Here is a 14,819-nt window from a genome sequence, read left to right on the forward strand (position 1 = left end):
ATACACACACTATATATACATACACACACACATATATATATACATACACATTTATATGTATGTATATATATTATATGATGTATACATGTGTGTATTTCCTGAGCAATTATTATGTGTCAGACACTGAATGGCTTTGGTGTTTTCATAGTGAACAAAATAGGTATCACTTTTGCTGCTGTGTTTAGTGGGTGAGACAGACAAGTAATTGCAGCATTAGAGGCTCAGTTACAGTTGGGTCAAGGATTAGACAGAAGAGAGGTGTAGTAATGTGACAAATTACAACACAAAACTCGACTATCCAAGAGATAATGGGGGCTTGCTTCATACTCAACAATAATCACTCTAAAGAATGCAGCATGCTTTCCCCCAGAGAATCTCAGTTAGAGAACATCAGATATAAAATGCTTCTGAGAGCCTTTTCATATTCACCTGAGGTTCAGTATGGGTATGTGTAGCCTCTTTGGGTAGAAAATGGCCCAGATGTGATACATGCTGTGTTGTCATTGTGGTCTTTGGTTTTCTTATTTTAGTTACTTAAATGGCTTACCCACTACTCAATTTTGTTTATGCAGACTAAAAACCCAAGATATGCTCACCAAATGCTTCGCTTCATCATATGCCATTTGTTATTCTTAGGAATATGTAGGAAGAGGTAAAGAACAGCAGGTAGCTGACGTGTTCTCTGGAACCCCATGGAAAAGTTAGGCAGTAATCTCCTTCAGAAGGGTGGGTGCCAAGAAGATTGCTAGGCATAGAACTGACAATGAGGTAGAGGCAGGAGTGATGCCATTAAATGAAACCAGGTTAGGAGATGAATTTCTTGGGATAAAATGTCCTTACTAAGTAAGAAACTATAGAGCACGGTCTACTGGGAGAGAATTGGGGAGCTAAGAAAAGAATTTGGGGCTTTGTTAATGAGGTCTGAAGAGAGATACAACAGGGGAGCCAACAAAGAGATTGGACTAAAATGATTCAGCAAAATCTTTTTTAAAGCATATGATAAGAAATGATTAGAAGAAGATCTAATTTCGGAAGATCTAGCTTAATTGGTTATTATAATTATTTGATATATTGAGTTTGAATCAATTTAGCTCACAAGAAGGTCAAAATCTACTGTAGATGAAAGTAAGAGGCTGGGACTCAGAATGTGCCCAGGTTTCATATCTTAGTTATACACAGAGAGAATGATACTTTTTAAAGAGAATAAATGTTATGAAATAATTTTGCTGCATGGAAAGACTGTCAATACAATGGACTAAACCTCTGAACTGTAAGCCAGCCCCCAATTAAATCTTTTCCTCTATAAGCATTGCAGTGGTTATGGTGTCTCTTCACAGCAATAGAAACCCTAACTAATCTGTCATCAGAGAAGCTTCATCCTGTAGGAGACGGGAACTAATACAGTGATCCCCCATGAGATAATGTGAAGAGAGTAAGCAACCTTGGAACACTCAGCCCTTAATGGGATGTCTCCATCAAATTCCTCCCTTCTAGGTTAGGGGAACTCTGAGGAACAGGCAGTGGAAAGATTTTAAAAGCCAGAGTGTATGGGAGATACCAAGAAAACAGTGTTTTTCTGACACAAAAGACTTATGCAAATATGGACTCACAAAACATACATAAAGCCTACACAAGTCTAGGCCAGATAGAGCACAGTGCTGAAAGCTGACATGGACACCAGCCCCGTCCCTATCAATAATTGATAACAATTTATTAAAAAATGTTTTCTCCAATGGGGTCTCCCTGGTTATAAAAACAACACTTAGGAGTAGACACCCTTGCCACTAGTAGATGACAATTATGAAATGAGTTCAATGTTATTTTTTTGCAATATTTTTTTTCTTTTTATTATTATTAATTCAAGTTAGGGAACAGGCTTGTTTCACATGTAATTCCCCTCTCCCTCTCCCTCCCCTCACCCCCATTCCTTCTCCCCCACCTCCAACCTACCCCCACCCCATCCACCCACCACTCCCCAGGCAGGGTGGGGCCCCCAACCGGGGCTCCACCAAGTCCACCAAATCTTCCTGTGCTGGGCCTAGGCCCTTCCCCATGTGTTCAGAGACAGAGCGCATCCCTTCAAGTGGGATGGGCTCTCATAGTCCCCCCCAAACACACCAGGGCAAAAAGCAAGTCCACCTCCGGAGGCTCCCAGGAGTGCAGGGGCCTCCCCATTGGCATCCATGATTGGGGGGCTAGATTAGTCCCGTACTGGCCTCCCAAAGAGCGTCTGGGGTTGATATGCTTTCCCTTTTTCAGGCCAACTGTTTCTGTGGGTTTCTCCAACCTGGTACAGACCCCTTCGTTCTTCATTCCTCCCTCTCTTCAACTAGGTTCCCGATTTCAGCTCAGTGTATTTCTGTGGATGTCTGTCTCTGCTTCCATCAGCCACTGGATGAGGACTCTTTGAGCAGTGTTTCTTCACCTTCTTCTATACCTATTATTCATAGGTTTGGTCTTTTCACGGTGTCCCATATTTCCTGGATATTTTGTGTTAGGGATTTGTTGGACTTGAGGTTTTCTTTGGTTGATGAATGTATATCCTCTAGCGAGTCTTCAATAGCTGAGATTCTCTCTTCTGTCTCTTGGATTCTATTAGTTATACTCACGTCTTTAGATCCTGATCGTTTATCCAGTCTTTCCATTTCCAGCATCGCCTCATTCTGTGTTTTCTTTATTGTGTCTAATTCAGCTTTCATGCTTTGAACTGTTTCAAGCGCTTCCTTCACTTGTTTGGTTGTTTTATTTTGGGTTTCTTTAGCTTCTTTAAGAGATTTGTTTATTTCTTGAATTTTTTGGTTTGTCTTTTCCTCCATTTCGTGTAATTTTTTGCTTGCTTTTTCTTCTATTTCTTTAAGGGATTTTCTTGTTTCCTCTTTGAAGGCCTCTATCATGTTGCTGAGATAATTTTTGAGGTCCATCTCTTCTTCATGCACTATGTTGTGCTTTTCAGATCTTGCAGGAGTGGAGTCCCTAGATTCTGGTGGTGTCATATTGGTCTTTCTGTTGTTGAGAGAGTTCTTATTCTGTCTTCTTCCCATATCTTTTTCCAGTGAGTGCAGGTAGGATCTCTCTATCTCCTCTTGTTACACTGTAGTGTGTGTGGGCCAGGAATTCAATGTTCGAAGCTCTGGATGTTCTTGCCTCTCCTCGTAGTCTCCTCACTCTCCTGGTCTGTGATGAGTCGGCAGCGGAAAAGGCCAATGTTATTTTTTGACAGTTTAAGTTATCATTTAATTATTTTGTTTTTAATAAATATTTTATAATTATAATTTTATAACAAAAGTATAAATTTATAGTTATAATTTAAAATTGCAATTATTTTTGTAATCTCAAAAAGAAAGACTGTCAATATTTGAAAGGACATGATTTTATGTTAATAGTTAAATATGCACTTTAAAATTCCCTGTTCAATTTGTTCATTTTGACTTGACCATTATTTATTTTTGGTTGTGAGCCTAGGCTTTAATGGCTGAGGCATCTCTCCAGCCCTTGACCATTATTTATAAGAATGATTAGCTGGTAAATATGTTTGTTGTTATCACTTTTGGGCCTCTATGATACAAGGTAACAAGTATCACAATTTGATAGTTCTCTATCTTTGATACATAGTCTTATATGTAGCCAATAAAGACCAGGTTAGAGAAATTTACACATATGTATATACAAATAAATAAACTTTATTTCATTTTATTATTCCCAAGGGTTAAGATGTACAAACAAGGAATAAAATTAAAATTATTTTCTTTGGGGATGATTTATGTCTTAATTTCCACCTGCCCTATAATTAGAAATTTTGAACTCTGTAAATGTTTTTAAAGATAAAATTATTGCCTTGCTAAACTTCAGAAATTACATCATTAACCCAAAGACCTTTCTCAGCCTAGAACAACATGGTTGGCACAAGTGTCTGTGCACACACAGACAAATAAATAAAGGGGAAAGTTTAAAATAATTTGAAAATGATTTATTGTCGGCCACCCCTGCAGTTAGGAATTCAAGTATTATTACTTTACTTCAGTGCAGCAGGGGAGGACAGCAACTTGCTGTGGGCTAAAGGTAAATTATGATCTATTGCAGAGGAGGAAGGGGATGAGCTGAGGAAAAGGGGAAGGATTGGGGAGTAAACAATGTTTTCTGAACTATTGCTTCACATAATGCCTTTCAAATTTTGCCTTGACCTCTGCTGGAAAATCCCAGTGTAAATGGGGAGGCAAATGACATTCTTAAATCTTCGATAGTTAAGGGCGTACACGATTGGTATGGGGAGGGTGATCAGGGAATGCGAGTACAGTGCCCACTAAGCTGTGTAAAGTCACACGTTTCCCTGCTTCAAGTGCTTGATAACCTCATCCCAGATATACTCTGTTTTAGTTCTAGGGATCAGTTAACACACAAAGTCCTAGGATGGCTCTTTTAAAGTAATCTCCTCTCACAATGTTTGTGGGTTAAACCCTTCATGCAAACAAACTACAGACTTCTACATTAGAATAAAATACCTACTTTCTCATAATTGAAATAAGCAAAGTGAAAGCTCATTTCCCAAACACAAAGTGATACAGGCAAGGAAAAAGGAAACCCTAACCTCTACCAATGATATTTCATTAGTTAGCATTTCATTAAATCACCCTAAACCCTGGAAGTTCATCTACTTCTCAGTGTAAGTGAGAAAACTGAAGTCTACCTAGAAAATAGACATATTTCTCTATGTGAAGACCAGCTCACATGTAAATTTTATCTAATGGCAGTGCCTATTTTTTTTTTACCTCACTACTCTATCATTTGGCTGTTTTTACAAGCATCTCTTATAAAAAAATCATATCCTCTTTAATAATTAAATAGCTAAACAAGTTTTCTCTTGACTTTAGGTTCAGTTCCACAAATGACTGTCACCTACCTTCGAGCAGCTGCACGTGCAGGAGACACAATGTTGGTTCTGGAGGAAGGTGTGGACTGGCACCCTGGGGATGAGGCTGTCATCATAGGTGGAATGGGTATTGAAGGTGCTGGACCAATGGAAGAGGTTGTTGTTGTGGAAGCTGTGCACAATGCCGACCTCCATCTCAGGACTCCCTTGAGGTACTCAAATTTCAGCTTGGATCGGTTTACATGGGGGAAAATGAAGTTTTATACAAATTGGGCTCTGGACATTTATCTCTTTATGAGATACAGTAGCATTGCATAGTGCTGGAAAAGAAAACAATAACAAATGAATTTTAGGAAGATGAAAATTTCTTGAGTACTTTCTCTAGTGAGACCCTGGGCTCTCTGCCTTAGAAGTGGTCAGTGTGTGATTCCCAATGCTATGCACGGTATTGTTTGCAAATGTATACATGGCTTATTATTGGGTATTTGAGTTTCTAAAGAAATAGACACTCCCTAAAGAAGAATCTGTTGACTATTTCTAATAAGATGCAGAGTGATGTTCTCAAGTGCATCTTTCTCTCTTCTCTTTTTTTTTTTTCAGACATTCTTACAACTTCACAGGGAACTGGGTAGCTGGAAAAAATCATACTTTGAGAGCTACTGTGGCTCTTCTCAGCAGGAACATTACCATCCAAGGAAATCTTACTCTTGAGAGGCTAAAGCTCCTCCATTCCTGTCAGAAGGCCAATGCTGCTGAAGGTAGAAATGCAGTTTGATGGAAAACCCAAAGAGTGAATAACTGTTCTCACAGCCGGACAATATGTGGCAGGGCTGTGGTTGGTCTTCTTCATTAGAACACACTGTTAGTCTTCAAGTGTCAATATCCTTCTATATGTTCCAGAATCCTCTTGGTAGCTTAACACGTCATTCTTTTCCCCATTTCCAGGTAAAAGAAATAGACAAAAAGCAAAGGAAATAATTTAATTATTTGACCCAGGAAAACTTGTGTTAATGAATTAAGCCTGGATAATTGGGATGCTGTAATAATTTTTTTAGTCCCAGGCTTCTCCTAAGATTCTCAAGAAAACTATGATTGCAGAATCATGGGCTTGGGCAGTTCATTATTATTGATTAGATTTGTATCTCCTCCCCTTTGGGGGTTTGTTTTCTAAGTGACCTACCACATACTCTAGGTAAAGGGGTAAAGGAGCCAATTTATCTTCTGATAGAATAGCAGGCACTGAATCACAGTGATGTGCCTATTAAACATCTATTTCAGGGATGGTTAGTTTAGGAGGTTATGTTTTGGTTTCCCAGGCTGTAGATTATGAGGCTTTCACATGCTGTGAAGATATCATTTGTCAACATTGGTCCAGGATGGTGTGGGTGTCAAGGATGACTTCCAGGCATGAGCTGTGGATGGATGATGAGGCTTTTACTGTGATGGGAAGAGGAGAAGTTTTGGGATAGCAGGGGGGTGGTGAACATGAGTTTAATTTTGTACACATTGAAACTCAGAGGACAGGCCAGCAATTGAGAGGAGATGTCTGACAGTGTCTGGACCCTGATAGAAATATCAAAGCTAGAGTTAAAGATTTCAGAGCTGTCTACATAGAGGTGCAGTTATACACAGTGTTGTGAAAGAAGGGTTGTTAAAAGCGCAAAATAATCATGACCTTTCCACTCAAAGTAACCAACTGACAAATATGTAATTTAATAAAAAGAAAAACATTTGGATAAAAGTGTATTAGAACTGACTGCCTCCCACCTTCACAATTCCACCAAATCGGGTCCATAATTGTGCTAAAACATACAAACACAGCATCTCTTCATTTACTGTTTATAGGTCAATCCTTGAAGGATTAGACTCTGTAATTCACCAGACAGTGACACATTATTTTAAACTGCTGCCACCTCTTTTGCTGGTTATTGTGTCATTGATATTAACTTCAGTGCTGCAATAGAGATGGCCATGTAGTTGTGCTGGTTAGTCTTAGTTGTCAGCTGAACACAACCTCCAGTCAGCTGGGAAGAAGTAACCTCATTTAAGGAACCACCAATATTAGATCCATCTTTGGCCATTTCTGTGAGGGACTGTCTTGATTGAAGGTTAACATGGGAAAGCTTAGCCCACTGTGGGCAGCACCATCCCTAGGTGGATGAGTCTGGGCTGTATAAGAAGGCTACCTGAATATGAACCGTTGAATAAGCTGGTAGTCTGTGTTCCTCCTTGGTCCATGTTTGGGTGCCTCAAAAATGGGACCCTGGCCAGGAAAGGTAAAATGAAATAATCCCTTTCTTTCCTTAAATTGCTTCTGGTCATGGTGTTTATTACAGCAAACAAAAGCAAACTAGAACAGTAAGTGTATCTGAATTAAGTTGCCTTTGATTCTTCTGGGTGTGGACTCCAAAGTAATATGGCAGATACTAGACCAATTCTGAAGATGACTTCTCCATTTTAAGAATCTTTCCTATTATCACATGTCAAAAGTCAGAAGAAAATATTCTGAATGCTGGTTTCTCAACACTGTAGCAATGGCATGTGTGCATTTGCAACAGGTCACTATTCGGTTCTTAGTAGAAAGATTGCTGGGGAAGCAGATTGGTGTCAACTCTCAGTAACTTTTCTGGAGCACTTTCACTGGAGACATTTTGTGCTAAATCACCAAACACACAACAGCGCATTGAAGAGAAACCCTACTGGGCACTTCAAGACTATAAGGCACTATGGTAGGATTCAGTATTCACAACTTCCCCAAGAACTATCAAACATGAAAAAGTCATTTTATTGCACCTTCTCTACAGAATGTCTTTTGTATTTAAGTCAACACCAGTATAATTGGGCTTGGTGGTTGTAATCTGCCTATTTCTGATAGGAATTACAGTAAGTGTGTGTGTGTGTGTGTGTGTGTGTGTGTGTGTGTGTGTGTGTGTGTCATTTCCAGAAATAAGAGCATAAGGGGCAATATCTTGTCCTAGTTATTTGGTCTATTTTAAAAATCCATAGGGAGAAATCAGTAACAATGAAAGAAGACTGTTGGATGGTTTGTCCTTAGCCACAGAGCCTTGCAAAAAGAGATTTGTCTAGACGCCCCTTCATGTTTCCACTGAACATCATTGTGTGTTTCAGGTAACCTAAAGCACTGTTTGTATTCTAAAAGTGAAAAGATGCTGGGAGCCAGGGATCTGGGAGCCAGGGTAATAATTCAGTCCTTCCCAGAGGAGCCCAGCTTCGTCAAGCTGCAGGGAGTGCAGTTTCGAGACCTCGGGCAGGCCTTCCATAAGCATCAGAGCTCACTCACTTTGGTGGGAACTATGATTGGTAAGGGATCATGCCTTGGCCTTTGCAGTTTTCTTCTTCCATGTTGATGGTACCACATGATGGTGATGGGTAGGACTGACAAAATTCAGAGATGGATAAATGTCTACAGGTTAGATGTATACTTCTCAAACTTTAGTACCTAAATTCTTCGCTCATGGAGCTTTTTAAATTCAGAGTTATATACTCACTCACCAGAGAAACTTGTACACATGAGGAAGTGCTAGCAATTCTTGTGCCCAGTATGTTCTAATGGGGTGATGTATGGATATAGATTCAGAGTTGGGGGAAAAAACAGTGTTTCCAAAAGAAGTGATGATTCATGAGTTATTTTATAGGTGTTAATTTATTCTTATAAGAAACTAGAAATTTTACTCTATAATCAACATAAAGCTTTGTGTAAAAACAGATTTTAAACTACTGACAAACCGACCAAATACTTACACCTTGCCTTTAAATGAAGACATATATATATATATAATATATATATATATATATATATATATATATAAACAAAAGCAAATTTCCTCCATTCTACAGTTTCTGTTGTTTGTTCTCAGTGACATACATAGAAGGGAAGATAGTTCTTAGGGATTTTAACCTGGGTCACCACACTGTGACAATACTGTCCCCAAAGTGTCACTCTAAAAATCAGAATTTTAAGTTAATCACTCATTTTTAGTTCACTGTAGTTATTCTCTTTTAGTTTTACAAATATGCAAGTTAAAAGATACAATATAATTTTAAGGATAATTTCTTGTAATTTTTCTAAAATATACAAAGAATGTGTATATAGATACAAGGGACCGTGTATATAAATATTGTGCAGTTTAGCATGTGTAAGGTCTCATACACGCAAACACACATGTTATTGACCATGTATGTTCTGAGTTATTTATTAGAGCAGAGTAAAACTGGAATTATAATGATCTGTATTTTCTATATTACTTTTTACTTCCCAAATTGGTTAAATATTCTACAAAGCTTTTTTGACCAATAGCAATTTTCAAAAATAGATATGAAGGCTTAAACCTTCTTAACAGTGTAATGAACATTCAAAATCTAAAAGGAACACAAATTAAAATATATGACAGGAAAAAATATTTTTGGTTCTGTTTGAAAAAATTTCAGGAGTGTTTTATTGTTTCTTTTTGTTGGGGAAGATACTTAAAATTTCTAATAATTTTTTTCCTGAGAAGAAAAATGAAGCACAAATTTGAGCTGGTATTTCAAAAGCAAATGATTTATCTTTGTTACTTTTTTATTATCTACAAAATACATTCAGTGTTAACTATTGTCCAATATTTTAACTATGGCTTTCTAATTTAATCCTACATGATTTAAGACCTGATAATTCCAGTGATTTATCATAGAAAGATATCATACCAATTACATAGTTCTCATATGATAAAAGTCATAATAGGAATATAAAGTTAACTAATACATCTTGACTGACATAGACTATTTTTCATTTTTATTTAAATTTATTAATTGTGCAATCTAATGGGTTTCTTTATGACACCTCACTCATTCATATAATATTCTTTGATCATCTTCAATCGCCTATTATCATATTCTATCACCCTGTCTGTCTACTCTTCCTCCAAGCTTTCCTCCTCTTTAATGTATTATCTCGATACAGATTATTTTTAAAACAGTATCATGCATGTTATTATAAACTTAAAAGAGGAAAAACTGTCCATAACAAAAAATAGGTTTTTTTTTGTAAAGAAACCTGTGCTAAGAATGCTAACTTTTAAATTTTGTTTAAAAATAAGAAAAATAAACATGATTATATTTAGTTCATAACTTAGTTCTTAGAAATGCCCTCTTCCTTCTTCTTTTTTTCTTTGTTCTTCAAGATGGGGTTTATCTCTGTAGCCCTGGCTATCCTAGAACTCACTCTGAAGACCAGGCTGGCCTTGAACTCAGGGATCTGCCTGCCCTTACCTCCTGAGTGCTGAGATTAAAGGTGTGCACCACCACCAACTGGCCAGAAATGCCCTCTTTCTATGCATACAGCAGAATATACTATACACATATGTATGCGGCCCTCCAAAGAAGTATAAGAGAAAGCAGCACTTGTGCTGTCAGCCTCCAGTAAATGGCTGTATTTGCTGTAGCACAGTCAGAAGCAATCCAGACAATGCCTCACAAACAAATCTACAGGTCAGTCTACTGGAGGTAATGCTTCATTAAAGGTTCCTTTTTTCCAGATATGTCATGTGGACAACCAAGATTAGTCATGACATCAGCCAGTGAGAGTTTTGGTTCAAGATTGCCTGATATTCCTAATCCAAATCATTGGCAAAACCCAAAATTGACCTGAGAACCAGGTTTATGAAAATACAGGGGAAGTTCCTTCAACTATGCTGAAGTGAACTGACATTTAGAAGAGTAATTACTCTGCCTCAATGTCTTCATCTCTGTTTCTAACTCCCATATAATGGTATATGTCTTGGGCCCATCAACAAATAAATGTTTGAGCTGGGCAGTGGTGGCACACACCTTTAATCCCAGCACTTGGGAGGCAGAGGTAGGTGGATCTCTGTGAGTTCAAGGCCAGCCTGGTCTACAAAACTACACAGAGAAACCCTGTCTCGAAAAACAAACAAACAAAAATGTTTGTTGTCAGCTACAGTTGTGCAGCACAGGATAGCATTTCTGTCAATCATGGCCCGGCTCACTGTGTGTGGTACTGTCCCTGGACAAGTGAGCATGAGTGCATACAAAAGTTAGGCAGAGCATGGCCAGTAGGAAAGTGGATGAGTGAACAGTGCTCCTCAGTGATTTCTGCCTTGAGTTGCTCAGTGACAGACTGTAAACTATAGGATGGACTAAATCCTTTTATCCACAATTTCCTTGTGGCCATAGTGTTTATCACAGGAACAGCAACTAAACAAGAACAGCTGACAAGATATAACCATTAATTTCTAACCAAAGGCCACACCTTCATATGCAAGTGTAGGTTTTAAAAATCCAGGTTAAGCCGGGCATTGGTGGGGCACGGCTTTAATCCCAGCACTCGGGAGGCAGAGGCAGGTGGATCTCTGTGAGTTCGAGGCCATCTTGGTCTCCAGAGCGATGCCAGGATAGGCTCCAAAGCTACACAGAGAAACCTTGTCTCGAGAAACCAAAAAAAAAAAAAAAAAAAATCCAGGTTAAATCATATAAGTTCTTGATGCTGCTTTACTATATTGTTATAAAAGACATTTCTTAGATGGATAACACTATCTAGCATTTGTGTCTTTAATTTCAACTACTTTTATCTTCAAGATCTAGTGGCCTTAGTTGTCCAATTTCTTGATTTATTTGCTTCTTTGACCCCACTAATTTCCCGTTTTGTTGTTGTTGTTTGTTTTTTGACACAAGGTTTCTCTGTATTGCTTTCTCTGTATTGTCCTAGAACTTGGTCTGTAGACCAGGCTGGCCTCGGACTCATAGAGATCCTCTTGCCTCTGCCTCTCGGTTGCTGCGATTAAAGGTGTGCACCACCAACACCCAGCTCAGAGTTTCATTTTTATGTGGAAAAATAATGTCTGGTGATGGAATATCTTGTTTGGATGCAGTTAACCAAATCTGAGAGACTCTGAGGTGTGAGTAAAATGTTCACCTTATTCTATCCCACCCAGGTTCCTATCTCCAGAGCTGTTCAGTGTGGGGCTCCTTCAGCAGAGGCCTTAGCATGCACAGGACCTGGGGCCTGAGGGTGGATAGTAATATATTCTACAAGATCGCAGGTCATGCTCTGCTGATAGGTAAGAACATTTTCTTGTTAAAGTATATATTATTGAGTAGCATGGGTAGTCTTTCATAAAGCATTCTCCCACATTGCTGACCTCAAAACATACAAAATCATTGTTTGTATGAGAATTACCTAATAGGATGTAGCTTAAAATACCAAATTTAAATTTAGTAAATGACTTACTAGACTGTATCAATAGGAAGTGAATCACTTGAAAGTTGAATTCAGGTTAATAAATGTCTAACGGGAGGTTTTAAAACTCATTGACGCAAACTTTCCCCTAATTCTAAGTCCACACACAGTCTTAGGTGCTCAGGCTTAGATGACGTTGGCTAAGATTTAAAAACTGAATTTGTGCCTAAGTGCTTCTGTGGTAGGCTGGGGCTGCAGTTTCTGACCTGGCAAACTGCTCACTAATTTCTACTTTTCTCCGATTAAGTTCATGACCAAACATTAGAATTAGCCTTAGATAATTAGAAGTCTCATCACCTCACTCTCAGAAAAAGGGCTAAAGAGTGCCCTGTCGGTGATTTTCACCCCAGCTGATTTCTCTAAGCTCATCCTCATCTTTTTCCTTTCTTCCTCTGTACTGTCATTGTGCAGGAGCTACTTTATTTCATTCTTTCCAAAAGGCAGCCTTTTTTTCTGCCACATGGCTTTTGCACACGTTATTTCTCTCCATTCATGACAGTTGCTCTCGTGGAACATTCTTTCTCCCCCTACACCACTAAGCTAGAACCTTTCATCTTAAAACTTGATGCTACATTCTGACTCATCTTGTTTTACCACCAGGTTTTGTGAGACACTGTCTTCTTGACGTTCACATTGATAGTTCATTATAGGCCATTTGGCTGAGGGAAGTGAATTAGTAAGTCATCTCTGGTTTTGTCAGAATATAAAAGCAAACCAGAGATTTTTTTTTTTTTTTTAGTGGAAAGTAAGAATGTAAGTAGAATTGTTAATGTTTTATTTTTAAATGATCCCTGTGATGTGATTCAGGGGAAAGCGTATGTTTCATTTAAGAATAATCTCTTGAAATAAAAGGCTGAAAAGGTTCTAATTCCAAGAGAGCTGTTGTTTCATGAGGGACTATGAACTCACTTAAAAACACACTCCAGCTTGAAGGCAAAGAGCAGGCGCATGAGGTAATCAGGTGTACAAAATGTTTTGATTAGGGAAGAGAGGCCACAGAAGTCAATCGACATATGCAGGCTTGATTTTCTTCTTTCTTTGCTCTGCGAAAGTCTATGACCACAAGCAGAGATTTAGGATGGCATCCTAACAATAAGATTTCAGCAGAAAATGATATTAGCTGTGCTGTCAACTTTGGAAAAAAGTGTCCCACTTTACCGCGTTCAGTTGGCATTGTACAAAAATTAGCACCCATATTGTTCTAGAAATGTTGAACTTAATGTTTTTCTATTTGTACAGGGGTAACACACTGTATTAAATATGTAAGGTCTTAAAAAAAAGAAGAGATTTTGAGAGCCTATCCCATATGAAGGGATGCTCTCTTGACCTGGACACATGGGGAAGGGCCTAAGCCTGGCCCAGGATGATGTGGTAGACTTTGGGGAGCCCCTTTTGAGGGCCTTACCCTGCCTGGGGAGTAGAGGGGGCATGGCTAGGGGCAGGTGAGATGTTGGGGGGGGAGGGAGGAAGAGAGAGAAGGGATTGACATCTGAAGCAAGCTTTTTCCTAATTTGAACTAATAAAATAAAATAAAAATTAAAAAAAAATGTGGGAGGTATTCAGCCTGGGTTACTATGGATTATTGACTCTTGACATCCTTTGTATTGCAATCAAGAGAATTAAAATATTTAATTCACTATAAGTTCTCTGCCATACCTTAAACAATCACAAGTTCATATCCATTAAATGACATGGGAATCTCAGATAAAATAAAGGTCCTAGCAGTGAAGGATTCTGTGGCACTGCCTATACATTACTGATCCAACCTAAATGAATAATACCTTCTTGTGTCACATGGTTGGGTCTTTCCAAGCTCTTCTAGTACATTTTCATTGAGGGTGTAACTGCCTCATCCTGTCTAGCCTGTTCCTTCAGAGCATATCTGCTCTTGTAGAAAAAGCAGTTCATATAATTTGGAAACCAGGCTGGGTTGGACACATGCAGTGTGGCTTTTCATTATTACATTTTTATTAAATTTATTCATTGACTATTCTATGCACAGATTTAAGGCTCTATGGCTGTTCCCATTTCCCACCATCTCTTTATCTCTTCCTGTTTCTTATCCTCCAAATCTCTCATATTTATGTCGTGTGTGTGTGTGTGTGTGTGTGTGTGTGTGTGTGTGTGTGTGTGTGTTACTGATTTCAATCAGGGCCATCTGTTTGGTTTGGACAATGAAGATATTCACTTAGACTTCATCTAAGAATTAAAATAGAAGATCCATTTTGTTGAAGGATATTTTTGATCACACTGTGAACTCCGAGATTGTGTTACTTACTGGAAGTAAAACCTGTTTCTAGTTGTTGTATGGCTCAGACCTAGCACACCTTTAATTCAAGAGCTTTCTGCTTGAATAATGTAAACTGGATTAAATAAAGTTAACCATAGGTCAAGAGGCAAAGCAAGCAACCAGTTGACAGGAAAAACCATAGAGAATGAGAGGGAGTCAGGAAGATGGACAGAGAGATACATAGGAAGTAGAAGGGGGGCATGCAGTTTGAAGAGTTTTATTTTTTAAGATGTTGTCGTGCTGCAGAATATTTTTAGCTATGCAAAGATATGTTTTATTTATTTAACTATGTAAAGATGTGTTGCATTTGTTTATGTTGAGGAATATTTGTTTAGCTATATAAAGATGTGCTGCATTTGTTTAAGCATCTAAAGATGGGCTACTCTTTTACCATGCCTAAGGCATCT

At 38.4% G+C, this 14,819-nt stretch overlaps 1 protein-coding gene across 1 annotated transcript in view; it reads left to right on the top strand.

The window, feature by feature from the left end:
- Nucleotides 1–14,819, top strand: part of Pkhd1 (PKHD1 ciliary IPT domain containing fibrocystin/polyductin) — a 410,096-nt gene that overhangs the window by 170,877 nt on the left and 224,400 nt on the right. The window contains exons 37-40 of the mRNA XM_035453320.1: nucleotides 4,869–5,079; nucleotides 5,468–5,625; nucleotides 7,997–8,188; nucleotides 11,818–11,943. Coding sequence (XP_035309211.1) covers nucleotides 4,869–5,079; nucleotides 5,468–5,625; nucleotides 7,997–8,188; nucleotides 11,818–11,943 — 687 coding nt within the window. The remainder of the gene's footprint in view (nucleotides 1–4,868; nucleotides 5,080–5,467; nucleotides 5,626–7,996; nucleotides 8,189–11,817; nucleotides 11,944–14,819) is intronic.

This window comes from Cricetulus griseus (genome assembly GCF_003668045.3).
Source record: "Cricetulus griseus strain 17A/GY chromosome 1 unlocalized genomic scaffold, alternate assembly CriGri-PICRH-1.0 chr1_1, whole genome shotgun sequence".
In the NCBI taxonomy this organism is placed as follows: domain Eukaryota; kingdom Metazoa; phylum Chordata; class Mammalia; order Rodentia; family Cricetidae; genus Cricetulus; species Cricetulus griseus.